The 25,210-nt window shown below is 52.2% G+C and overlaps 1 protein-coding gene across 5 annotated transcripts; it reads left to right on the top strand.

Annotated features, from left to right (window-relative positions):
- Window positions 1–55: 55 nt before the first annotated feature.
- Orai2 (ORAI calcium release-activated calcium modulator 2) lies at window positions 56–24,624 on the top strand. Of its 5 annotated transcripts, none has more exons than XM_021233170.2 (4): window positions 8,989–9,140; window positions 11,949–12,045; window positions 16,689–16,926; window positions 22,338–24,624. In XM_021233170.2, the coding sequence occupies exons 3-4, from the start codon at window positions 16,702–16,704 to the stop codon at window positions 22,863–22,865; spliced, it is 753 nt and encodes a 250-aa protein (XP_021088829.1). In that variant the 5' UTR covers window positions 8,989–9,140; window positions 11,949–12,045; window positions 16,689–16,701; the 3' UTR covers window positions 22,866–24,624. The 5 variants fall into 5 exon arrangements, with proteins under 5 accessions (XP_040587114.1, XP_040587113.1, XP_021088829.1 ...); XM_021233169.2 differs by lacking the exon at window positions 11,949–12,045 and adding an exon at window positions 10,217–10,535; XM_040731180.1 differs by lacking the exons at window positions 8,989–9,140; window positions 11,949–12,045 and adding an exon at window positions 56–1,462.
- The last annotated feature ends 586 nt before the right edge of the window (window positions 24,625–25,210 follow it).

The raw sequence follows: 25,210 nt of genomic DNA, 5'->3' as shown, positions 1-25,210 counted from the left end.
GGCAGGCCCGCTTTTGCAGACCTCCTTCCAGAGCTACCCAGACACATGGTCTTGGCCCTGGGAGAGGCCTGCACTCTGGGTGCCCGGCCCTGTCCCTTTGTGGAGCAGCAAACTCCAGCACTGAAGAGCTGTGCCTGCCCAGCAGCCCCCAGAGTGTGTGTGAGCCAACCAGGGCCCTCGGTAGGAGGCTGGGCAGAAGAGAGGCCCCAGGAAAACAACAGGTGATGGAAGAAAGCAGGGAGTGACCAGAGAGATGAGGGAGAGAGGCAGGTGCCGGCCAAAAGCCTTCCTCCCATCTTTAAGTCAGAGGTCTGAGCGGAGGAGGACTGGAGAGGGTGGGAAACCCTCCTGTCACCAGGATTTGGAGAGAGCAGTCCTCCCTCCCGCTGAGTGTCCTTAGCGACTGTGGTTCAGAGTGCACCAGCACCGTGCCAGGGGGACGACGGGCAGTTTGGAGCCCTGGCTCTGTCTGGGCGTCTGAGTGAAGGGAGCTGAGAGTGTCTTCTACATTTCGATGTTTAGCTGCTGTCTGACAGCTCGTACATGTGTGTGATGCACTTCGTACGCTTCCTCCATTCTCTTAGCCCAGCACACCTGCTCTCAGGTCTTGTTTTGGCATGGCATGCTGACTTCCGTTAGGGTCGCCTCCCCAGTGACTGCCACGGAAGGAAATGACTCCCTCCCCCTTCTTTTTACTTCTGTAGCAGATTCCCTGGTCCCACTCTGAGCCATGTGACATCTCTGATAACCCGCCCCTGTAGCCGTTTGAGTCACATAAGATCTTTGTGTGAGTTAGGACTAGACTGTGGTTTTGTCATTTGCTTTTAATTCTCCCTTTACCCATCTGTGGCAAGGCTTTTGCTTTGAACCTGCAGCCTAGACCTCATGGGCTTTTGCTCTGCTGGGAGAGGGCTGCTGAGGAGGAGGGTGGGGCCTGAAAGCCTTTCCCTCTGCTGCCTCAGAGCCAGGACAAGTCCCTTCCTGCCTCTGCCAGTTTGCCTGGCCTACCTAGAACCTCACTCAGCACATGTGTCCGGCAGCTTGGGAATGATTAAACAAAAGGATTCCGGGAGGAAGCATCTGGGGAGACGAGACGTTCCTGGTTAAGGGGTTATCGGTCTCTAGGTTCGCTGACTCTCGGTCTATCTTCAGACTGTTATTTGTTTGGGGAACTGGAGCAGTTAGGTGGCGTCACTGAGGCGGGTGGCTAATAACTGCCAGCCTCCCCAAAGCCACAAAGAGGAGGATAGTGCCATTATGTGCTTATTGAGGGTTCACGGGTGGAGAGAATCCTGGCAACGAACCCCAGGCCATATCATATACAGCACAACTGTCTCAGAAAGCCTGGTGAGTGTGGCCGTCTGACCCCAAACACTTAGTCTCCCCTCGGAAGCTAAGCACACTTCCTGGTCTCCTCAGGAGGAGCAAGTTTTACCTCTGAAGATCCCGATTTACCTACAAGGTAGGCCTTTTTCATTCATTCTCTTGGCAGATAGGTGCTAAGCACTTTGTGTGACAGCCTTGGAGTAGAATGTTCTTTGCCCTTCCATTAGCTTTCTCATGGAATTTCCCAAATAAGGGTTCTCCTGTTGCAAATGGTGGGACCGGGTTGGGCCAGCCAGTGTGACTAGGAACACTGGGGATGTGCTGTCCTGGGGAGACTTGTCTGGTGGCGTCACTTCAGCAGGGAAGGGTGCGGCCCTCCAGAGCCCAGAGAGCATCGCTGTTGGGCGACACTGCTCCCGGAGACAGGGTCTGCGAGGCTGGGGTTGGCAGGCCCCAGCAGTCCTCTTCTCTGACCTCCGCAGCACCGGGTTACAGCACACACACCTGGCTTTTTAGTGTGTGTGGGGATTTGAACTCATGTCCTCAGGCTTGCACAGCAAGCACTCTTACTCACTGAGCCATCTCCTCAGCTCTCATAAAATAGAATTGAGTAAAGGGCTGGAGAGATGCTCAGCAGTTAACAGCACCTGCTGCTCCTGCAGAGGACCTGGGTTTGGTTCCCAGCACCCACACGGCAGCCTGCAACCAGCCATTAGCTCCAGTTCTTGAGGACCTGTGCCCTCTTCTAGGCATGCATGGGTGCACATACATACATGTAGGCAGATAAAATACATGAAATCTAAAACAGTTAAAGAGTAGATTTGAGCGGAGCTGGCCCTCACTATTCATGGTTCCCTATTGTGAGTCGCCTGTTCACTAACCTCTGTAGCCCACAAACCCATACCTGCCGTGCCCGGCAACGCGTGTCCAGATGCGGCTGTAAGAAGCAACCCCACCCGTTGTTTCAGCTCATATAACCCTCTGTCTAACGGCCAGGGTTGTGTGCCTTTGGCTCTCTTGGCGGCATTGCTGTTGAAACGGTCTCCGCAAGTGTTGTGCTAGGATGCTGAGCAGTGTCCCTTAGAGCCAGGGTGGCTCTCTCCCTGACACAAATGGCACACCGGGAAGGAGGAGCTGGAGCGGAGAATCGCCTCCATCTGGTTGGCCCGGGGACGGATCTGTGGAGCGCCTGGTCCACCGTGGCAGTGCCGTCCCTGGCGAATGTGCCTGGGCTGTGTGAAGAAAGAAGCTGGATGAGCCAGTGAGCAGCGTCCCTGTGGTCTCTGCCTCGGCTCCCTTGGTGATGACGGGCTGTGAGCTGTGAGTCAAATAAAGCCTTCCTTCCCTGTGTGCTTTTGGTCAGGGTTAGTCACAGCAGGGAAGCGAGGAGCTGCCCCTTCACCTCACCCACGCCACTGGCCACTGCGGTCTTCCCTGCTCAGCCCCTGCGAGTTAGGTGACCCTGCCCTGCTCTGTCCACACCAGGTCCCAAGAGTGTCAAGTTACCTGGTACATTCTGAGTCTGAGGTCTCTTCCCCATTAAGATCCTCACACATGTTCCAGGGTCACTTAATGGTGTCCCAGGGGTGTATGACATATCCAAAGCCTACTGTAAGAGAAAAGGAAGCAGCTTAGGCATGTTCTTGCCATGGAAGGAAGCTGCGCCAGCATGCACACACTAACTTGGGGAGAGCAGGGTTGCGTGGTCCCAAACCTATGCCTCATGTCCCCATACATACTCTGGTGTCTGCCTGATGGGCTGGTGTGGCCTTTGATCACCATAGCCTGCCAGTCCCCGTCAGAAACCACAGTCTCACTTGCTCAGTCCCCACTGGCTTCCCTCAGTCTCAAACCCTCCCTGGTGCCAGCACCAAGTTCAGGACGTGAGAGTCAGTATCTGGGAAATGATTAAGGAAACCAGAGACTGACAGCCAAAGGGACCTTCTTCAAGCCTGACAGACTAATGTGTCAGGAAACTGCCAGGCAGTCGAAACACATACGCACAGCCATGGGAGGTGCCTGCTGCCAGACCTCATGACCTGGGTTTGACCCCCAGAATGCACGCTCAGGAAGGTGACCACCTTGTAATCCAGCACTTGGGAGGTAGAGGAGGGAGATCAGGGGCTTGTTTTAGAAAAGCCAGTAAGTATTCAGACTCCTAGTGATAACCTCGAGTTTTTGACTCGTTATAGTTCTGATGATGAGGGCAGGGGGATTGGAGAGAGTCCAATAATCAGGAGAACTGGACTGGCCAGAGAAGACATCTGAGTAGGAATCTTAGGTGATTCTGTTCTTCCCACCGCCTAGAGAAATGCCAAATTGAAACAAGGTTTTTTTGTTTGTTTTGTTTTTTTGAGACAGGATCTGTATTAGGGTTTCTGCTGCAGTGAAAAGACACCATGGCCACGGCAACTCTTCTTTTTTTAAGCCTGTCTTGGAACTCACTCTGTAGTCCAGGCTGGCCTTTAACTCACAGAGATCTGCCTGCCTCTGCCTCCCAAGTGCTAGGATTAAAGATGTGCACCACCAACGCCCGGCCTCCACGGCAACTCTTCTAAAGGAAAGCAGTTAATGGGGACTAGCTTAAGTTCAGAGAACTAGTCCTTTATCGTCATGGTGGGAAGCATGGGACACGCAGGCAGACACGGTGCTGGAGAGGAGCTGAGAGGTCTACGTCTGGATCAGCAGGCAGCAGGAAGAGAGTGAGACACTGGGCCTGGACTGAGCCTCTGAAACCTCAAAGCTCGCCCCCAGTGACACACTTCCTCCAACAAGGCCACGCCTCCTAATAGTGCCACTCCCTGTGAGCCTGTGGGGGACTGTTTTCATTCACACCACCACAAGGTCTCACTGTGTGGTCCTGGCTGACCTAGAACTCACTGTGTACACCAAGCTGGCCTCAAACTCACAGAAATCCACCTGCCTCTGCCTACCCCACAAAGAACCATGAGTATTTTAAATTTGTTTACAACCTTAATCTTTTAGATACATTGTCAAATTGATTTAAATGAGTATTTTAGTTTTATTTCTGATAACTATGATTTGTTTTTTTGATTTTTGGAGACAGGGTTTCTCTGTAGTTTTGTAGACCAGACTCACACCTGCCTCTGCCTCCCGAGTGCTGGGACTAAAGGCGTGTGCCACCACCGCCCAACAAATGTGTACTTTTATAAGTTGCCTTGGACACCTTTAATCCAAGCACTCTGGTGGCAGAGGCAGGGGGATCATTGTGAATTCGAGGCTAGCCTGGTTTACAGAGTGAGTTCTAGGACAGCCAGGGCTTTAGAAAGAGAGAGAGAGATAAAGACAGAGAGAGAGAGACAGCTTCCCACATATGTGACCATGAGCCAAACCAAAGTAGACAGGCCCTCATTGAGACTTCCCTGGTGATTCTTTTTTTTTTTTTTTTTTTTTGGTTTTTCGAGACAGGGTTTCTCTGTAGCTTTGGAGGCTGTCCTGGAACTCTCTCTGTAGACCAGGCTGGCCTCAAACTCAGAGATCCGCCTGCCTCTGCCTCCCGAGTGCTGGGATTAAAGGCGTGTGCCACCAACGCCCGGCTCCCTGGTGATTCTAAATTGTGTCAAGTTGACAAGATTTTTTTTAAATGTGTATTGGTGCTTTGCCAACAAGATCTGAGACTGTCAGATCTTGCAGTTACAGTTGTTAGCTCCCATCTGGGTGCTGGGAATTGAACCGGGGTCCTCTGGAAGAGCAGTCCGTGCCTTTAACTGTTGAGCCATCTCTCCAGCCCCCAGACTTTTTGACAGGCTTTTTTTTATGTGTGTGTATGTTTTATCTGCATGTATGTATGTGTGCCATATACCCCGGTACCCACGGAGCACTAAGAGGGCCTTGGGACCCCAGGAACTGGAGTTAAGTTGGTTGTGAGCCACCATGTGGGTGTTGGGAACAGAGCTCGGGTCAGGACCTCTGGAAGAGCAGCCATTGCTCTTAGCCACTGAGCCATCTCTCCAGCCCTAACAATTGAAATGAACCATGACGAGGAGTGGCACTTCTGGGACTTGGAGAGTCAGGCCTGGCTTTGCAGGACCAGGGCCTTGGCTGCTTCCCAAGGCAGCACAGGAGGTTCTGTAGAAACTGCCTTCCCTCCTTCTCCCCTTTGGAGCTTAATTTCTGTTTACTCTCTGGCGTCCTCCACTGAAGTGAGCTGTAATTACCATATATTAGCATGGATTTCCATAAAGAGAACACTCTTAGAAATCAACCTGGAGGGAGTCCAGAGAGGCCCTTTTCAGCTTCCTCATTCCGTAGAACGTAGTAAATGTTTACTGAAAGCCGTGCTCAGCCAGAGGCTGGGGTATGGTGGAGACCGGATGCTGGCCCCCGAGGGCCTGTCAAGGAGATCTGTTACTGTGGTGTGCAAACTAGAGGGAGTTAGGAGGAAGGCCATGGCAGAGATGCCCTCAGAGGGGTCAGCACCCTGACTGAGGGACATTGAAGACAGCAGGGCTGGGCTGGCCAGGGAGGGCAAGAGCCCAGAATGACATGAGATGGGCTGGAGGGGCTGGAGGTGGCTCAGTGGCCATGAGACATTGTTGTCCTTGTCGTGACAGGACCAGATGGCTCACAACCAACCTCCTGTAACTCCAGCTCTAGGGGATCTAACTTCCTCACACACACACACACACACACATGAGAGAGAGAGATTGCACAAGCACACACATTTGAAAATCTTTTTAAAAAGCTGGGCAGTGGTGGCGCACGCCTTTAATCCCAGCACTCGGGAGGCAGAGGCAGGCGGATCTCTGTGAGTTCGAGGCTGGGCTGGACCGACAGCCTCCAAAACAATACAGAGAAACCCTGTCTGGTAAAAAAAAAAAAAAAAAGCTGGGCAGTGATGGTGCACTCAGGAGGCAGAGGCAGGAGGATCTCTGTGAGTTCAGGGCCAGCCTGGTCTACAGAGCGGGTTCCAGGACAGCTAGGGCTGCACAGAGAAACCCTGTGTGTGTGTGGGGGGGGACAACAAAGGGTCTGAGGGTGTGATTTATTTGGTAGTGTGCTTACCTGCATGAAGCCCCGGTTGGATCCCAGCACCAAACAAACCAGCCATGGCAGGGCATGCCTATAAAACCTGGCGCTTGAGAAGATGAAGGTCAGGAATTCAAAGCCATCCTTTAATTACATAGCAAGTTTGAGGCTAGCCTGAGCTCCAGGAGAGAACCTGTCTCAAATCACAGAAGCTGCATGACATCACTGAGATACCTCCTCAATTTGGACAGCCTTCTGGTGGACTGCTGAGGGTGGGGGGAAGGGTGCCAGCTCTACTAGGAAATTAAGAAGATAGCTGGGCCAGGTGGTGGCGGCCCACCCCCTTAACCCCAACATCAGGAGGCAGAGACAGGTGGGATCTCAAGTTAGAGGCCAGCCTGGTCTGCAGGCCGCAGGACTGATGCACACAGAAACCTCTCCAGCCAGGAGGAGAGGAGGTGGAAGAGAAAGGGGCTGGGTCTCGGCAGGACCCAGGGAGAGGGTGGGTGGGGCTATGCAGTGAACAAGAAACGTCAGGGTAAACTCTGTGACTTGCTGCCCCCCTCCCACAGGCAGTTTATTCCCCAGATTTTAAATAATAGCATTACGAGGGTGGGGATGTAATCTACCTATGTGCTCAGGGGTGGGGCCTTTGCAAAGTGATTAGGTCACTAGGGTGCGGCCACTGCAATTGAAAGCCTGGTGGCTTTCTAAGGAAGAGAGAGACCACAGCAGCATGATGAGTGAGGCAGTCCAGGGGGGCTCCCACCACAATGCTAGAACGTCTGTCTCCGTAGATTCAAGTCGAAATAAGCTTCTTGTCTTTGTTACATAGCCTCAAGCATCCTGTTAAACTGCAGAGGTCTGACCAGCGAGCGACTTGGGATGTCTGCTAGTAAGTTTCTACAGTAGACTGTGTCAGGGGAGCACACCAGGTAGGCCATGAGCCACAGGGGCACGGTGAAGAGCCAGTGGGCTGGCCACGCTAGCCACACAAACTGTGAGATGATTCTGTATGATAAGACTGGGATTCGGAGGACAGCAAGGAACAGGATTCATTGATTGAGTGAGCATATGGTGTATACTTTCATTGTGTGTCCAAGAACTGGTGTTCAAAGACAGGAAAGGGAGTACAGGGGCCAGCTAATTGGCTCTGACTAAACAGCTTGCTGGCAAGCCGCATACCTGAGTTCAGTCCACACGGTGGAAGGAGAGAACTGACCCCCACACAGCACCACCCCGCTAAATAAATGTAATTAAATTTTTTTAAGTAAAGGAAGTAACTTGCCAAGACTAACCAACTTCAGGCAGACTGCCCAGATAATGCTGCAGTGCCCCAAGAAGAGACCCTGCACCCTGAACCTCCTTCCTTCTGTGTAACCCTCATCAGCTCCCTGGGGCCCTGAAATGGGGGACCCTCCAACTGCCAGGGCCCTCCCTTCAGCTGACACCATGGCTGGCTCCCTCCATCCTAGGGACAGAGTAAACCAAACAGCACCAAGTGCTGTTGCCTGTGTTTGGTTAGCAAAATGACTCCTGGGAGGACTGGTAATTACAGTTGGCATTTCATTTTTGTCCAGACATGCCAGATAATTGTGCTGGTGGTGGAGGAGGCTTGCTGCCTGGCACTGGAACGTCCTACTCCAAAGCCAGGGTTCCTAATAACCGCAATAAGCAAAAACCCCTGTCGAAAGAATGTCATCCGTGATGCAACGGCTGGAGTTTACCAAATGTCTCCTTCCTGTTTTCATTTGCTCAAACTTTGGGTCGGCAAGTCGCCTGGTAGTTTCCTTGAGAAAGCATGTGGATCTGGGGCAGTAGCAGGTCCTGTGAGGGCCCGTGCTGCCCGCCTGGAGAGAGGGTTTCACCTGTCCTACATGAATGGGCTCGGAGACTCCAGTCCAAACATCTCTACTCTCCCAGTTGTCAGGAAACTTGGACACGAATGGAATTTTTCCTTCCTTTGGGTAAATGTGTCACAGTCCAATACTGTTGTGACAAATGGAAAAATCCTATATAGAGCGCGGGAGCAGCCTACTAGGCTAATAGGAAGCACTCTGAGGGGCCACGAGGCATCCACCGGGGTGCCGATGCGATCCCTTCTTGTTTTTGAGTTACCTGGTGTGCACTTCCTGTTAAGACCGTTCCTGTTTGAGTTTCTCGGTTGTAAAACCCCAGACTTCACCAGCAAGAGCGGGGGTGGGGTGGGGGGTGCCCTGCAGCAGGGAGTGGAAGGGCGTGCCCGCGTCCAAAAGACCCAGCCAGAGCTTAGCAAAGCGCGTGCCCCTTACACTAATGGGTTTTCACGCTCTTGCTGGAACCAAGCGCCACCTGGGTGACTACAGTTGTGCGTGGTGTCACTGCACAACCTGGGTAAACCAGGATGTAGCCAAGCTGAGCCTTCGTTGCACCCCTCTTCCCACTCTGCGGTGCTCTCGCCCTGTCCCCACCTCTCCAAGCTGCCTGCGACAGATGCTGGGCATCCCCTGGGGCTACTCTGCTAGGAGCGGCGCTCTCCCACGCTCTGGCCCACCCACCTGGGTCCCACGGGGATGACAGCACTTTGCTAGGGCAAAGACCACCTAGATCTTGGAGGAGAGGTAGGTCCCCACCCAGCTCTTCAGGTCACGTGGTCCGCGGCGGGACCCAGGGGTGGGTCACGTGACGGCGGCACGACGTTGCCTAGGCAGCGGCTGCGGGCGGAAAGAGGGAGGGAGCCGGTCCTCCGCCCTGGCCCGGCCGCCGGGCCACCCGGCCTCGACATAGACGCCAGCCACGAGCGGGAGCGGGAGCCGGAGCCAAGCACTGAGGGCTTGGGAGCCAGGGTGAGTGCTTGGGGTGGGGGGGAACGCGTTCATCCTTCTCTTGTCTCGGGACAGGAGAGGGTCCCCTCCCAGCTAGGGGGCGCGAAGAAATTGGATCAGGGATACTGAACGGGGAGGGACTCAGCTTCTTCGTGGGTAGTGTGGGATGGAGAGGAAGGGACAGGATGACCGAGGGGTGGCCCGGTGACCCCAATCCCACGCCACCTTTAGGGCGCAGTGTCAGAGGACTCGGAGCTTGGGGCTGCCAGCCGATTCTCAGGTCCTGCAGTAGGAGGGACTTCCCTAGAGTAAGGGACAGGGGTGCAGGTGGCTGATTCTGGCAGGCCGCTGCACCTCTCATGCGTGAGTGACAAGAGACATTCCCCGTGCCCCAGATGTTTAGAGGAAGTTAAAACAGGCAGACTCCATCACCTGCCCATGAGCTGCTCAGAACTGACGTGAGCTGTCCCTCTCACCGGTTTTCTGCAGGACATGATTTTCTTCTGCTCTTTATTAAAAAATAATTATAATAAGCAAGCTTCAGTCTACCTAGCAATTCTTAATGTGGGCTCCATCTCGCCTCACCTCTCCCCATCCGGCCTGAGCTCGGAGTGTGTAGGCCAGACTCTGCTCCTCCCCATGGGGGACCAAGATAGGCCCTAGGAGTATGAGGAATGTGTTTGAGGTGGGGGCGATGGTACATGCCTGTGACCCCAGTACTTAGGAGATGAGGCAGGACAGTCCCGAGTTCCAAGACAGCCTGGACTACACAGCAAGACCTTGCCTCAAAAGAAAACCCACAGCAGAAAGCGGCCGCTGGGGGCTGCAGATGTAGCTCAGTTAGCGAACATTTGCCTAGCATGCAGGAAGCCCTGGTTCAATCCCCAGCACCATGTAAGCCGAGCATGTAATTGTAGCATGTGGAGGCAGAGACAGGAGCATCCAGAGTTCAAGGCTATCCTTGGTTACATTTTGGGTTGGAGACCAACCTGGGCTACATAAGACCCTATCTCAAAAAAAAAAAAAAAAGAAAGAAAAAGAAAATGGATTTGAACCTCCTGGGCTAATTACAGTGGGGATGGCCTGTCTCCTCCTAGGACCTGCAGGTGTGTCTCAAGACTCAGCCGGAGGCAGGCAGCTCTTCAGGCCCCTAACCACTCTGGGGCTGTGTCATACCCTGGTCAGCCACACCCAGACTGGTGCCCAGGGGCCTTCCTCATTTGCAGTCCCCAGGCAGCTGTCCTCCCTTGTGAATCCTTCCCATCCTTGGATTCCCTGAGACTGGAGTCTCAGACGGTTATGAGCTACCACGTAGGAGCTGGGAATGGAACCCTGGTCCTCTGGAAGAGCAGCTGGTGCTCTCAACAGCTGAGCCGTCTCTCCAGCCCCTCCACAAGCCGTTTTGCTGGATGAAAGGTAGTCTGTCCTGGAGACACTTAGCAGTGACTGTAGACAGTGACTATTCCCATCCCCGTCTCCCACCACACCCCCATGCCCTCACATTGCTGGAGAAAGTCCACTATAGTCCTACTGTGTGTCTGCAACTAGCCCTGTGGTGCCCCAGACCTCAAGAGTCTTCAGTCTCCTTGTCCTTCAAGCAACCAGCCTTCCTGTTCCACTCTCTGGAGTGTGGTACTCTTCCTAGCCATGGCTTCATCTTCCTGCCTCTCAGAGCCCTCCATGTGGGCAGCACCTTGTCTTGAGCACAGGGTTTGGTTTTGGTTTTGTTTGTTTGCTTGAGATTTTATTTTATGTTTGCTTATATGTCTGTGTAGGGGCATGTGCACATGAGTGCAGGTTTTGTGGAGGCCACTAGAGGGCATCAAATCTCCTGAGGCTAGATTTATAGGTAGTTGTAAGCTGTCTAATTCAGAGGGCTGGAAAGCTATCTCTGGTCCTCTGCAAGAGCAGTGTATGCTTTTATGCCCTAAGCCATCTCTCCAGTGCCCAGAGGTTCTGTCTACACCACATTGCCTTTTCTACCCATGTCTGCATGCTCTAATGTGGTCTGCATGTGACAGGCAGCCCGTCCTTCTGCCTCCCCCCCCCCCAGCCACTGAAACAGGTAGCTAACTCTGTAAGAGTGTTTCCTGTTTGTCTGGCTCCCCTACTGGGCAGTGAGTTCTTTGAATCTTTGAAGGTAGAGATTCATTCTTTTGTGGGGTTTCTGTTTGGCTTGGTTTTCACCTCATCCTACACGGGTTGGTCCTGGAACCCTGACTAGCGCACCATGGGAATAAAGAACAGCCACACAGATACAGGTACAGAAAATCTGGGATCAGGCGGGCCGTGCTCACTCTGACAAGGCAGTGCCAGCTACTCAACAACCTGAAACCTCAGTGAGTTTATTGTGTGCAGTACAAGGAGAGGGTTAGTCTCAGTAGAGAGTCTCTGTAGGGCTGCAACCACATGTATCTCTGTCCCCTACCTTAGGAAGTTCCTGAAGCTGCAGGACCTGGGAAGTGACTGGCAGCCCCAGCCTCTGAGTCCTCTGACACTGCGTCCTACCAAGGGTGTAAGGGGTTGGGGTCACTTGGCCACCTCCCAATCACCCTGGAGGAGGAAGCTGTCGTTGCCAGTTTTTTGCACACTAGTCAACCATTTATAAACACTCTACTGGACCAGAGAAAGGCGTTGCCACACCTCCGAGCTTCACCTGGAGGAAGGCTTTGCCAATTCCCACGGCTCTAAGGCCTTGGCCCCTGTCAATAAAATGTGTTCACCCAGGACTTCATCAACTTCTTACCTCTTCACTCAAGGCTTCCTTGGATCCCTATAATTTTTTGTTTGTTTGAGTTTTGTTTTGCTTTTGTTTTAATTTTGAGACAGAACCTCCTACAGCCCAGGCTGAGCTTGAAGTTATAGCAGAAGATGGTCTTCAACTCCTAATCTCCCTGCCTCCATCTTCCCAGTGCTGGGATTTCAGGTGTGCATCATTCCACCCAGTTTTACACCATGCTGGGAATCCAACCTAAGGGGAGGTAAACCTTTTACCTCTGGGCCACACTGGAGGATGCTAGGCAGGGGCTCTACCACTGAGCTACACACCAGCCCCTCACTGGGGGATTCTAGGCAAGAGCTCTACCACTGAGTCACACCCCAGCCCCTCACTGGGGGATTCTAGGCAGGTGCTCTACCACTGAACCATACCCCAGCCCCTCACTAGGAGATTCTAGACAGCTGCTCTACTACCAAGCCACATACCAGGCCTTCCTTCATCTCTGATGCATAAGAACAGTTGTGTGAGCATCTATGGGTACTGGAAGAAAGGGTTGCTTCCCACAACTGTCTGTATTATTTCCCCCAGACTTCAGGCTTCATTCTGTGTTGTATTGGGGTGGGGGAGGGGAGCTCATTTCCAAATTGTGACATGTTCGGTCATTTGGAGCTAACCCATGGAGTGAGTGGTCAGAAGTATTTATCTGAATTTCCTCCAAAAGAGGAGACATCCCTTGAGGAGGAAATTGGCCACAATTCTGCTAGCTGCAGGTGTAGGTGACATGTGATCCTAGTCCTCAAGTTGTCATTCCTATAAACAGGCCCAGAAGCCAGGCGTGGTGGCACCAGCCTGTCATTATTGGTTGACCAATGATAACTGAGGCTCTACGGCTTGCCTAAGAACAAGCAGGAAGGCAAGACAAAGGGACCCTTACCAACTACTCTCTTCCCTTTTGGCCCCCTTAGGTGCTGACATGGTGGGGGGCACTTCCTTCTCTGCCAATCCTCACAGACACCCAGCATCTATCTCATGGGACCACAGGCTCCTGTCCTGATGTGTTGTTTCTTACTCTCTGTCTCTTGGCCTCTCTTTCACTGTCTTCTCTCTTTTAAAACATATTTTATTTATTTTGGTTTATGCCATAGCATCCCTGTCAGACTCCAAGGACAATTACAGGAGTCAGTTCTCTCCTTCCACTGTGTGGGCCCCAGGGATCCAACTCTGGTGCCTGGGTTGGTGGCAAGCACCTCTCCCCACTGAGCCTTATCACCCGTGTGTATTCTTTCTCTTTCCCTCCCCCTCATCTCTCTCTCTTTCCTCCCCTCTGTCTCTCTCTCTCCACACACACATACACACACACATACACACACACATACACACACACCACACACACACACCACACACACACATACCATACACCACACACACACTCACACACACGCACACACTCACACACACTCACTCACACTCACTCACACTCACACACACACAGTCTCACTCTGCAGTCCACACTGACCTGAAACTCTCACTGTTCCTGACTCAGTCTCCACAGTGCTGGGATGACAAGCCTGTACCACAACCTGCCTGACTGTGCTCTACAGCCTTAGGTAGGCTTTTTGTGGGCCTGGTGGTGCCTTTGCCCTTCAAGTTTGTCCTGAAGAGATTAACCACCTGGAGCGTGCTGCCATAGGCTACCCTGAGTGAGAGAGACTAGACTGCCAACACTCAACTTAGAATTAGTGGGGATCTGAGGTTAGAATCATGCATCTTTTTAAAAGGATTTATTAGTTTAGTTATGTATCTGTTGGGGGGTATGCACATGGATGCAGGTGCCCACAGAGGCCAGATCCCCCTGGGCTTACAAGTAGTCATGGGATGCCTGGTGTGGATGCTAGGGGCCAAACGCAGGTCCTCCGGAAGAGCGGTGTGTGCTCTTAACCACTGCGCCATCTCTCCGGCCTGTCATACGTCTTAAGAGATCACACCTGGGCTTCATTCCACGCCATCGCCAGACCCAGAGTCGTCTAGGAGGGAGCCCGGAGATCTTTGATCTGTGTGTCTCTCTATAAATGCAGGGTGTGGTGGTGCACACCTTTAATCCCAGCATTCAGGAGACAGGCAGGCAGCTTTCCCTGTGGGTTTGGAGCTTGCTAGCCTGGGCTACATAGTGAGTTCCAGGACAGCTGGGATTGTAAGAGACCCTGTCTCAAAATAAAGCGTGCTCACGTTAGCTGATGGATTCTCCCTCTCTTTCTTCCACCCCCTTCTTCTGCCCACCCCTTCCCCTCCACTTTTTATTCTGAGACAGGGTCTCTCTATATAACCCTGGCCGGGCTCCTCTTAAAACACAGTTCTTTTACACTTCTTTCTTTGTGGAGGTGCAAAAATGCACATTCCATAGTGCATATGCGGAGGTCAGAGGACAACTTGTGGGAGTCTGTTCTCAGCTTCCACAGTGTAGATTCCAGGGATCAAACTCCGGTCATCGGGCTTGGTGGCAAGGCTGCAGAGCAGACGATTTGGCCCTCACTCTGTCACTTTGATACAGGGTTTCCCATACAGCCCAGTTCAGGAGCTAAGAGATGGTTCAGTTAATAAGAGCACTTGCGGCAAAAGCAAGAGGACCTGTGTTCAAATCCCCAGGGCCTTTTAAAAGTCGAACATGAGCACCTGCCAGTAACCGCAGCTATGTGGAGCAGAGACAGGAGAACCCTAGGAACTCGAGAGCCTATCTATCTCAGAATTTAAGGTGAAAACAATAGAGGAAGACACCTTGTATCACACATACACATGTGCATATACACATGCGCGCGCACACACACACACACACACACACACACACACGTGCATACACATACACACACAACCACATCTCAGCATAGCATAGCTGTCAACGCTATGTCCTCCTGCCTCATCCCACTCTGAGTTTTCCTTTTGCTAAAGGTTCCCATTGCAGCCTGGGTGTGGCTCAATTTAGAAAGTATAGGTTTGGAGGTGACTTACAGTGTTTAATATTAGATTTAAGGGGGGCTGGAGAGATGGCTCACCGGTTAAGAGCACTGACTGCTCTTCCAGAGGTCCTGAGTTCAATTCCCAGCAACCACATGGTGGCTCACAACCATCTACAATTCAATCTGGTGTATATGTAATAAATAAATCTTTTTTTAATATTTTATTTATTTATTGTATATACAGCCTTCTGCCTACAGGCCAGCAGAGGGTACCAGATTTCATTCAAGGTGGTTGTGAGCCACCATGTGGTTGCTGGGAATTGAACTCAGGACCTCTGGAAGAACAGTCAGTGCTCTTAACCGCTGAACCATCTCTCCAGCCCCATAAATAAATCTTTAAAAAAAAGAAAGAAAGAAAGAGAGGGGAGTTTGAGTAGACAATATAACTCATGCTTGCCTAGAATCCCCCAATGAGGGCTGAGGCATAGCTTAGGGGTAGAGCACTTGTTTAGGGTCTGCCAATAGTCAATGTGGATTCTAGGCTGCACTCTACTGCAGAGCCCCTTTTCCACCACCACCCCTAGCTCTTTCTGACTGTGACAATTCCCAGTTCCTTGAAGACAGTGCCAGTCAGGGGGAGTCTCTGTCAGACTCTGAACTCAAGTCACACAAATAGGCACTGTCCTGAGTATCAGGAGGGAGGTGGACCCACTTTCCAGAGCAACAGTGTGGCCATTGCATGCTGACCCTGGTCTCCTGCAGAGAGCCCTCTGTTCTGTCTTGCAAACTGCCTTAGAGACCAGGACCTCACACCCAAGCTACCTTTAGACCCCGTGCCTCCACATTTGGACTTGAAAGCCAAGCATGGTGGTTTAGGCCTAGGATTCCAGCACTCAAGGCGCTGAGACAGGACCATGAGAGTGAGTCCTTATCTCAAAGTAGAGCGCAGGGCTGGGACACGGCTCAGTCATGAAGCGCTTGCCGTGTAAGCACGGGTGCCTGAGTCCAGTTCACCCACGTAAAGCTGTGTAAGGCAGCATGCACTGTAATCCCTGTGCTGGGGAGGCGGAGGCAGGGGACAGCCACGTTAGCCACATTGGTGAACTCTAGAGACAGTAAGTGGCCTCCCCCCCCCAAAAAAAATTAAGAGTGATTGAAGACACCCAGTGTCAATGCTGGCTTTTGTATGCATGTACCACACTCATTCACTGGTACACACACTAACAAATACACAAGCACATATGCACACGCTTATAGGTTTGCTGTTTTAGGTTTTGTTTGGTTTTTTGAGACAGATTTCTCTGTGTAGCCCTGGCTATTCTGGAACTCGCTCTGTAGACCAGGCTGGCCTCGAACTCTGTGATCCTCCTGCCTCTGCCTCCTGAGTGCTGGGAGTAAAGGTGTGTGCCACTAACACCCAGCTAACAAAGAAATATTTTCCCCTTAAAAAGGTAGATTAAAAACAGAGCATGGGGCTGGGGCGAGGTCCCAGCCATTAAGAATGCTTGCTGCTCAATCATGAGGAATGGAGTTCAGATCCCATTACCGACCTAACAAGCTGGGACCCTGTGTCTGTCTGTGACTGCAGCTCTGAGGAGGGCAGAAGCAGAAGGAACACTGGCACTTGCTGGACTCCAGCTTAGCAGAAGGTGAACCCTGAGTTCAAAAAGAGACCCTCCAAAGACTAGGCAGAGTGATAAAGACACCCCATGCCCTCTTCTGGCCCCCACACGTGTACAGACACATGTACCCACACACATGCACGTGCACTCCACAGGCACACACATAGATAAAGCATGGTAATGTATATTCAAAAAGACCACAAAAGGCCTCAGACTCTGGTTTTTGCACAAGAACCATTTAAGATGCTCCAACATGTCGTGTCTCTCCCTCCCCCAGCCTGGTTCCCACCATGAGTGCAGAGCTCAATGTGCCCATGGACCCCTCCACCCCTGCCTGCCCTGAGCCTGGACACAAGGGCATGGATTACCGAGACTGGGTCCGACGCAGCTACCTGGAACTGGTCACCTCCAACCACCATTCAGTGCAGGCACTGTCCTGGAGAAAGCTGTACCTGAGCAGGGCCAAGCTGAAAGCCTCCAGCCGGACCTCTGCCCTGCTCTCCGGCTTCGCCATGGTGAGTGCGAGGGTGGGGGACTGGGCAAGCGTGGTCCCAGCAAATGAGTCTACTGAGGCCTGCAGTGCTCCAGGGAGCACTTCTCCAAACCCTGACTATAGACAGCTTAGTGGTACTAACCCCACCAACATGAGGGCCTGAGTTCAGTCCCTAGAATTCACAGAAGAAGGAGAGGTCAGAGTTGAAAGTGTGTGCCTGCACTTACACACACACACACACACACACACACACACACACTAAATTAAAAAGCAGAGAGCCGGGAGGTGCCTCAATAGCTACAGCATTTGTAGAACAAGCTTGAGGACTGGGATTCAGATCTCAGAAACCTATGTAAATGTGTGCAAGCATGGTGGCTGTCTGTAATTCCAGTCTTAGGAGGCCGAGACAGAGGAGATCCTCTGAGCAAACTGGCTAGCAGGACTAGCCATGTTGGTGAGCTCTGGGTTTGACTGGGAGCCCTGGCCTCAATGAACAATTTGGAAGAGTGGTTGAGGATGATCCCTGACATCAACCTCATGCCTCTTCATGCATGCACACACATACATGTGTGCAAACATGAACATGCATAACTCACATACATGTGTGCAAACACAAACATGCACACACATACTTGTGTGCAAATATAAACATGCGTGCACACACATGCATGTGTGCAAACATGAACATACATATACTCACATGTGTGCAAACACAAACATGCATACACTCACAGCTGTGTGCAAACTTGAATATACATGTGTGCAAACACAAACATGCATGCACACACATTCATGTGTGAAAACATAAACATGCATAACTCACATACACCACACACATGTGCACTCTTACACACACCTGAGACCTCCACATGAGCACACACATGAGCACACTTGTGCATACTCACACAGGAACACACACATGAGCACACTTGTGCATACTCACACATGAGCACACACATGAGCACACTTGTGCATACTCACACAGGAACACACACATGAGCACACTTGTGCATACTCACACAGGAACACACACATGAGCACACTTGTGCATACTCACACAGGAACACACACATGAGCACACTTGTGCATACTCACACAGGAACACACACATGAGCACACTTGTGCATACTCACACAGGAACACACACATGAGCACACTTGTGCATACTCACACAGGAACACACACAAAATGAACAAGCAAATAAAATAACCAACACTCAAGAGGCAAACACAGTCCGGTGGTGGCGCACGCCTTTAACCCCAGCTCTCGGGAGGCGGAGGCAGGAGGATCTCTGTGAGTTTGAGGCCAGCCTGGTCTACAGAGTGAGTTCCCTGACAGCCAGAGCTACCCTGAGAAACTCAGCCTGAAAAAATAAGTAAACAAAACAGCTTCAGTGAGTAGGGTTTACTGGAAAACTTTGTGTCTTGTTTGCCTCGTCTCAACCATCACCCACGAGTTTGGGAATCTGAGGAACTTGAGCAGGGACTCGGGGAACTATGGCAGATGGCCAGCCCAGCTGGAGCGGTAGATGCTGTCCAAATGTGGCTTTCCCTTGGTGACAATGTGGCCGATGCTTCTAGCCTGGCTCCTGGCTGCTGCCATCACTCTGAGTCACCCCAGGACAAGAGTCAGTTAAGTCTGCCCCACACCCCGCAGGGAACTGGCCAGAGGACAGGCTGTCAGGGTTCAGCACTCCCTCGCTGCTCTGTGCTGGGTACCACTGGGGAGGAAGTGACTTATTCCTTTAAGTCAAGTAATAGTTTGTTCCCACAGCCTCTGCTATCAAACTGGCAGAGCCATATAAAGTAAACATCCTGCATGGGAAGCACTGTGGCAGGGGAACATTCTGGACTGTGAGTGGCCACAGTTGGAGAGTTACACCCTCCTACACAGACGACTAGACCACACAGGGTGGGCAGACGCCACCCACCTCTTAGCAATACTTGGGCCTTTTTCTTCTTTTCTCTTTTTCTGTGTTGTTTGTTACTGGAGATTGGATCGAGACCGTTTTATTTTCAATTTCCTTCGTTTTGTTGTTCTCTAGGGCCTTTTTCATTTTGATTTTTCCCTTTTTGTGTCTATGATTGCACATGCGCGCGTGTGTGTATGTGCATGTGTGTGCGCGCATGTGCACTCGTGCACATGTTTTGCTTGTGTGTGGATGCACATGTATGTATGAGCATGTGCACACAGAGGTCCAAGACAGGAACTGAGAATTACCCCATGTTCTCTACCATCTTATGAGGCAGAGTCTCTCTCCGTCTCTTTTTGTGTGAGTGTTTTGCTTGTATGTGTCTGTGCACACACGTGTGCCTGGTGCTCCAGGAGGCTGAGAGGACTTCCGATCCCTGAAAGCAGAGTGACAGGTGGTCGTGAGCCACCATGTGGTTGCTGGCAGTTGAACCTGGATCCTTTGGAAGATCAGACGCTGCTCTAACCTCTGAGTTATCACTCCAGTGCCCAGGCAGGGCAGGGTCTTCCAATCAACCCCAGGGCCCACCGATGCAGTTAGTCTTTCTACCCCGCTGCAGATCCTGTCTCCCCTTCCCGGGCATTACAGGTGAGTCACACACCACCCAGCGTTTACATGGGTTCTGGGAATCCGAACTCTAACTCTCAAGCTTCCTGGGCAATCATTAAAAGGCCTTAGGACCTTTTAAGAATATTTATTTGTGTGTATGTGTCTGTGTGTGTGAATGCATGCACCAGGAGGCCAGAAAAGGGCATCGGAGTGTCTCCATCACTTGGAGGATCCGGAGTTCGGAGTCACCCTCAGTCACATAGTAAGTTCAGGGCTAGTTTGACCTGCCATCAGACCGTGCCTGGGGGGAGGCAGCTACTGTCAAGTGTGGTGTCAACGTGTAGCCTCAAATTCATGATCCTCCTGCCTCAGCCTCCTGATTGCTGCAGTTAAAACGTCTACACCACCATGCCCGGCTTCAAAGATCATTTAGTCTTCCCCAGGGCCTACTGGGTGCAGTTCATGTAGAGACGTGGGATCCAGAGGAGGCTTTGGTCTCTGACAGAACGAGGGACCCTCCGCAAAAGAGGAGGGACAGGCATGCGACGTTAGGCACTGCCATGGCCAAGCTGTAAGTTGGATCCACCTCTCTCCTGATACTCAGGATGAATCAAAATTTGTGTGACTAGCAGTCAGAGTTTGACAGACAGCGCCCGCCCACTGACCCCTCGAACTGTCACAGTCAGAAAGGGCCAGGGGTTGGCAGTGCGGGGAGGGGCCCTGTGGTAGAGTGCTGCCCAGCATGCACAGGTATGCTGTCACACACCTGTCATCGCAGCACTAGCCAGGCAGGAGCAGCAGGGCTGAGAGTTCAAGGCCCTGACTATCTTGGAACTGTGTGTAGACCAGACTGACTCGAACCCACAGAGATCCGCCTGCCTCTGCCTCCCCAGTGCTGGGATTAAAGACGTGCGCCACCACCGCCAGGCCAGACTTGACTTTCAAGCTCACTTGAAAGAAGTGTGTGACAATCAGATTTTGCCGTTACAGCTGGGACTTATTCTCACGGCCAGAGTTGTGCAGAACTCATTTTCTACCCTGCCTTTTGTCTGTTTTAGTTGTGGATGGAAAGTTGAGACATTTACAGGACTTTAATATAATGCACTTATTTCCTTTCCTTTTTTATTTTCAGACAGAGCCTCACTGTGTAGACAGGCTGTCCTTGAACTCACTGTGTAGACAGGCTGTCCTTGAACTCACTGTGTAGACACGCTGTCCTTGAACTCACTGTGTAGACCATGCTGACCTCCAGCTGCTCAGATCCTCTTCCTCCCTAGTGTGTGTGTGTGTGCACCTGTGTGTGTGTGCATGTGTGTGTATATGTGTATGAGTACGTGTGTGTGCATGTGTGTATGAGTGCATGTGTGTGTATATATGTGTATGAGAGTGTGTGTGTGTATGTGTGTGTGTGTGTTGCTGAGGATGGAGCTCAGAGCCTTGTCTGCATCCCAAGCCACGCCGCCCCCCAGACAGATGGCTCCCTTTCTCTGTGCAGTACAGGCTTGGAACTCACTCCATCAGCAGCTGTCAGTTTTGGACCCAGGCCTTAAGACCATTTGGCTTCCCAAACTTTGGAAGAATTTATAGCATCTCACCCAACAATACACTCACCCAAAGGAAAGCTTAAGCCACTTGTGAGATTTCCAGACAGGTTCTGAGAGTGATCAGACATGCAGTATGCATTCTGGAGACAGGAGGGTACTCTAGACTTCATGGCAGTCTTTTTTTTTAAATTAATTTATTTATTACAGCCGGGCGTTGGTGGCGCACACCTTTAATCCCAGCACTCGGGAGGCAGAGGCAGGCGGATCTCTGTGAGTCCCAGGACAGCCTCCAAAGCCACAGAGAAACCCTGTCTCAAAAAACCAAAAAAAAAAAATTATTTATTACATATACAGTGTTCTGCGTACATGCCAGAAGAGGGCACCAGACTGAATTGTAGATGGTTGTGAGCCACCATGTGGTTGCTGGGAATTGAACTCAGGACCTCTGGAAGGGCAGTCAGTGCTCTTAAGCTCTGAGCCATCTCTCCAGCCCCATGGCAGTCTTGAGTACACTGACAGGCCTGGAGAGGAGGTCATCCTGATGGCCCAGATACCATGTGACCTCAGCTTGGCTATGGCGGCCATGCTTAAAGTAGTAACTCATTTCTGCCGTGTTTGTGCAATCCTCCAGTCCTGGTAGATACATTTGTTTGTTTGTTTGTTTGTTTTTCAACACAGGGTTTCTCTGTGTAGCCCTGGCTGTCCTGGAACTCACTCTGTAGACCAGGCTGGCATTGAACTCACAGAGATCCGCTTGCCCCTGCCCCTTAAGTGCTGGGATTAAAGGCGTGTACCACCAACTCTCAGCTGTTTTATTTATTTATTTATTTATTTGTTTGTAGATACTTGTAGAAGCAATTTGGAGATACATTTAAGAAGTTTCCTGGTGCCCTTTGCATCTCTTCTGGAAGTTTCCTCTAGTGCACTGTTACAGAGCAGAGTCAGGGTCACTAGGCAAAGCTGTTTGCTGCCAAGCTCGATGGCCTGAGTTTGGTCCTTGGAACTCACATTGTAGAAGGAAGAGAAGCAACCTGTGCAAGGTTTCCTCTGACCTCTGCATGCCTGGTGTGGCACACGTGTGCTTAAGCACGGGAACGTGCATATGTGCACACATGCACACACACAATTAAAACAAAAACTTTTTAAAAGGAGAAAGACAACCCAAAGTGGGCTGTGGGCTTAGTGGATTTCCTTAGTCTACCACCAGTAAGTCAGGCTGTAACTCAGACTTACCTTTGGGGCAGCTGGGGGAAACTGATGACTAAGGCTGGAGGCGTGTCTCTGCAGTACAGCCCACCCCACCACGCCCACTGACGGTCATGGCGGCCGCACCCCTGCCCAGCTGACCCCGCCCTGCTGTGCCCACAGGTAGCCATGGTAGAGGTGCAGCTGGAGACACAGTACCAGTACCCACAGCCCCTGCTCATCGCCTTCAGCGCCTGCACCACGGTGCTGGTGGCGGTGCACCTGTTTGCCCTGCTCATCAGCACGTGCATCCTGCCCAACGTGGAAGCCGTGAGCAACATCCACAACCTCAACTCCATCAGCGAGTCCCCGCACGAGCGCATGCACCCCTACATCGAGCTTGCCTGGGGCTTCTCAACCGTGCTGGGCATCCTGCTCTTCCTGGCCGAGGTGGTGCTGCTCTGCTGGATCAAGTTCCTCCCAGTGGACGCCAGGGGCCAGCCGGGCTCCCACAGGCACACGGGCTGGCAGGCCGCGCTGGTGTCCACCATCATCATGGTGCCCGTGGGCCTCATCTTCGTGGTCTTCACTGTCCACTTCTACCGCTCCCTGGTGCGGCATAAGACCGAGCGCCACAACCGCGAGATCGAGGAGCTGCATAAGCTCAAGGTGCAGCTGGACGGGCACGAGAGAAGCCTGCAGGTGGTGTGAGGCCTGTGCGGTTTGGGACAGCCGGCAGGAGAGCGACCCTCAGGCGGTGCTCGCCACCACGCCGCTGGCAGGAGTAGCTAAGGGGCTGTCGGACCAACCCTAGCCTCATGGGAGCCACGACTGCGTCACAAGAGGTGCAGTGGGGATTGCTAAGCAGACTGCACTGATGCTGCCCATGTGTCCGTACTCCTCGGATGAACACGGGTCTAAAGGAGTGAGAACACCACTTTATCAGAGGCCAGAGGAGGAAACGTGTTCACATGGCCCTGGGGACTTCCTGGATCAGGGACAAGCTGAAAACACCTTGCCCTGGGAAGGGGTCCCAGCACACCAGAGGCCACGGTAGATCTCAGACATCTGGGCCTTGTGACTGGCAGGGCAGGGCTGAATTCCCAAGGCCGGCTGAAGGGCTGGGGCTCAGTAGCTTGCCTAGTGTGCAGGAAGCCCTGGGTTTGAACCTCAGCACTAAAACCAGGTGTGGTCATCGCAGTTCTAGGGAGGTGGAGGAAGGATCAGGAGTTCGAAGTCGCCCTCTGCTACATGGTGAGTTTGAGGCTACATGAGACACTGTCAAAGACATGCGCACGCATGCATGTGAGCACACACACACACACATGAAGACTAGACTAGGGTGCTGGAGAGGGCAGAGATGAGCCCAGCGCCTGCACAAGGTGACATGGCTAACAATGACACACAGAGACGTGGTGACTGATCAGTCGTTCAGCCTGGTGCTCCCTCCTACTCTGGAGGATCCAGGGGCACACAGCAGTTCAACATGGGTAACCGATACCATTGTTGGAATCAGAGTTGCCTGGTCCTAAAGAGATGACCCTGTGTGGGAGGCTTGGCAGGGTTAAGGAGAAATGCCCCAGAGCCCTCCACCATGGGCTCACTGAGGTCAGAGACGGACACACACACCACACACAGCAGACTCCCGTGCAGAGGTGTTCACCTCTTAGCCATTAAATGAGCCTGAGGCGGCCACCCCTGTGGACTGTGCCAGCACAGGCAGGGGCACCATCTCAGACCAGCCAGCTCAGCTCCCTGATGCCTGTGGCCCCCAGATGTTGAGGGTAAGCTGGAGGAACTTCCTGTTTTAGCACAGCCATCAGCCTGGTCTGGCCCATAGGCAGGTACTCGTCAAGACAAGCCCAGTCAGCTGCAGAGAAGAGGGGACCTCTGCCCTGTGCCGGCCCTGCCAGGACTCAGTGCAGGCCCCGCCCCCATGTTTGCACAGCTGTGCATGAGTTCAGCTTCGTGCTGCGGGCATCTGGCCACCCAGCTGGTGTTGCATGGGACACTGTGTTCACCCATTTCTGCAGCCCCACCAGACAGGACTTTGACCTCTTACTCTATATAATTGGTCACTGGGCTCCTGCAAGTGCCACTTCTGTTTCTTACCACAGAGGGCCCCGGGGAACCTTGTGAATAATCTTCCTTGTAAACTGTGACATCTTGGGGAACTAGGACATGGTGTCCTGTGAACCCAGGAAATTGCCCTGTTTTTCGAAGGTGTGTCCTTCAACACCCCTTCACCCCTGAAGACATCTGTCTTGAGACCCCTTGAGGTCTTAGACCTCTGTGCTTTCCTGGGGTCTTTGGGAAGTCAGCTTAGTTTGATTTGTTTTGCTGACGGATGCTAGAATCATGGATGGGCAAGATGGCTCAGTGGGTAAGGGCATTTGCCACCAAGCCTGGAGACCTGAGTTCAATCCCCATCCTCTGACCTACATGAAAATAAATACAGTAAGAAAGCTGATTGAATGTTGTTACATTGTAAGATGGCACCTGTGTCCTAGCAGGGAACAGACAGGATGATGACCTTCTGGAGTGGGCAGCTCCCCCTGCTGCTCACCTCCTGAAACACCATGTTGAAGGGCGAGGATGTAGCTCAGTGGGCAGCGTGTTTGCCCAGCACGCATGAAGCCCTGGGTGTGACGTCTGCACCGCGTAAACCAAACAGGGTGGGATGCATCTGCAATCCCAGCATCCAGGTGGTGGAGGCTGGAGGATCAGGAGTTCAAGGTCATAGTGAATTCAGGGCCAGCCTGCAGATGGTTCAGCGGTTAGGAGCACCTAACTGAAGCCGGAGTTCAGTTCCCAGCACCCACACGGGGCAGCTCACAACTCTAGCTCAGAGGATCCAGTGCCCTCTCCTGGCCCCTGCAGGCACCTACACTTGTACATATATACACATACAGGAGAGAGGGAGCTCCTGTTGGACATTGAACCCATTGCTTCCGCCCATTTTCTGAGACCATTTGGTGCTCCAGCTCTTGGCGTGCCTGGCACTTAATGGTGTGTAACTCCTGTCATTCTCCACGCTCTCCCTTCTAGTCTTCCAT

The sequence above is a fragment of the Mesocricetus auratus genome, unplaced genomic scaffold (genome assembly GCF_017639785.1).
Source record: "Mesocricetus auratus isolate SY011 unplaced genomic scaffold, BCM_Maur_2.0 Super-Scaffold_100025, whole genome shotgun sequence".
NCBI lineage: Eukaryota > Metazoa > Chordata > Mammalia > Rodentia > Cricetidae > Mesocricetus > Mesocricetus auratus.
The sequence above is the reverse complement of the archived record's forward strand: the minus strand, read 5'-3'. Positions and strand labels throughout refer to the sequence as shown.

Excerpts from the sequence above, each read along its gene's own strand:
- Orai2 (XM_040731180.1), top strand. The coding sequence starts at position 16,702 with ATGAGTGCAGAGCTCAATGTGCCCATGGACCCCTCCACCCCTGCCTGC. Across the intron at positions 16,927-22,337 it reads TGCTCTCCGGCTTCGCCATG|GTAGCCATGGTAGAGGTGCA; the intron begins GTGAGTGCGAGG and ends CTGTGCCCACAG.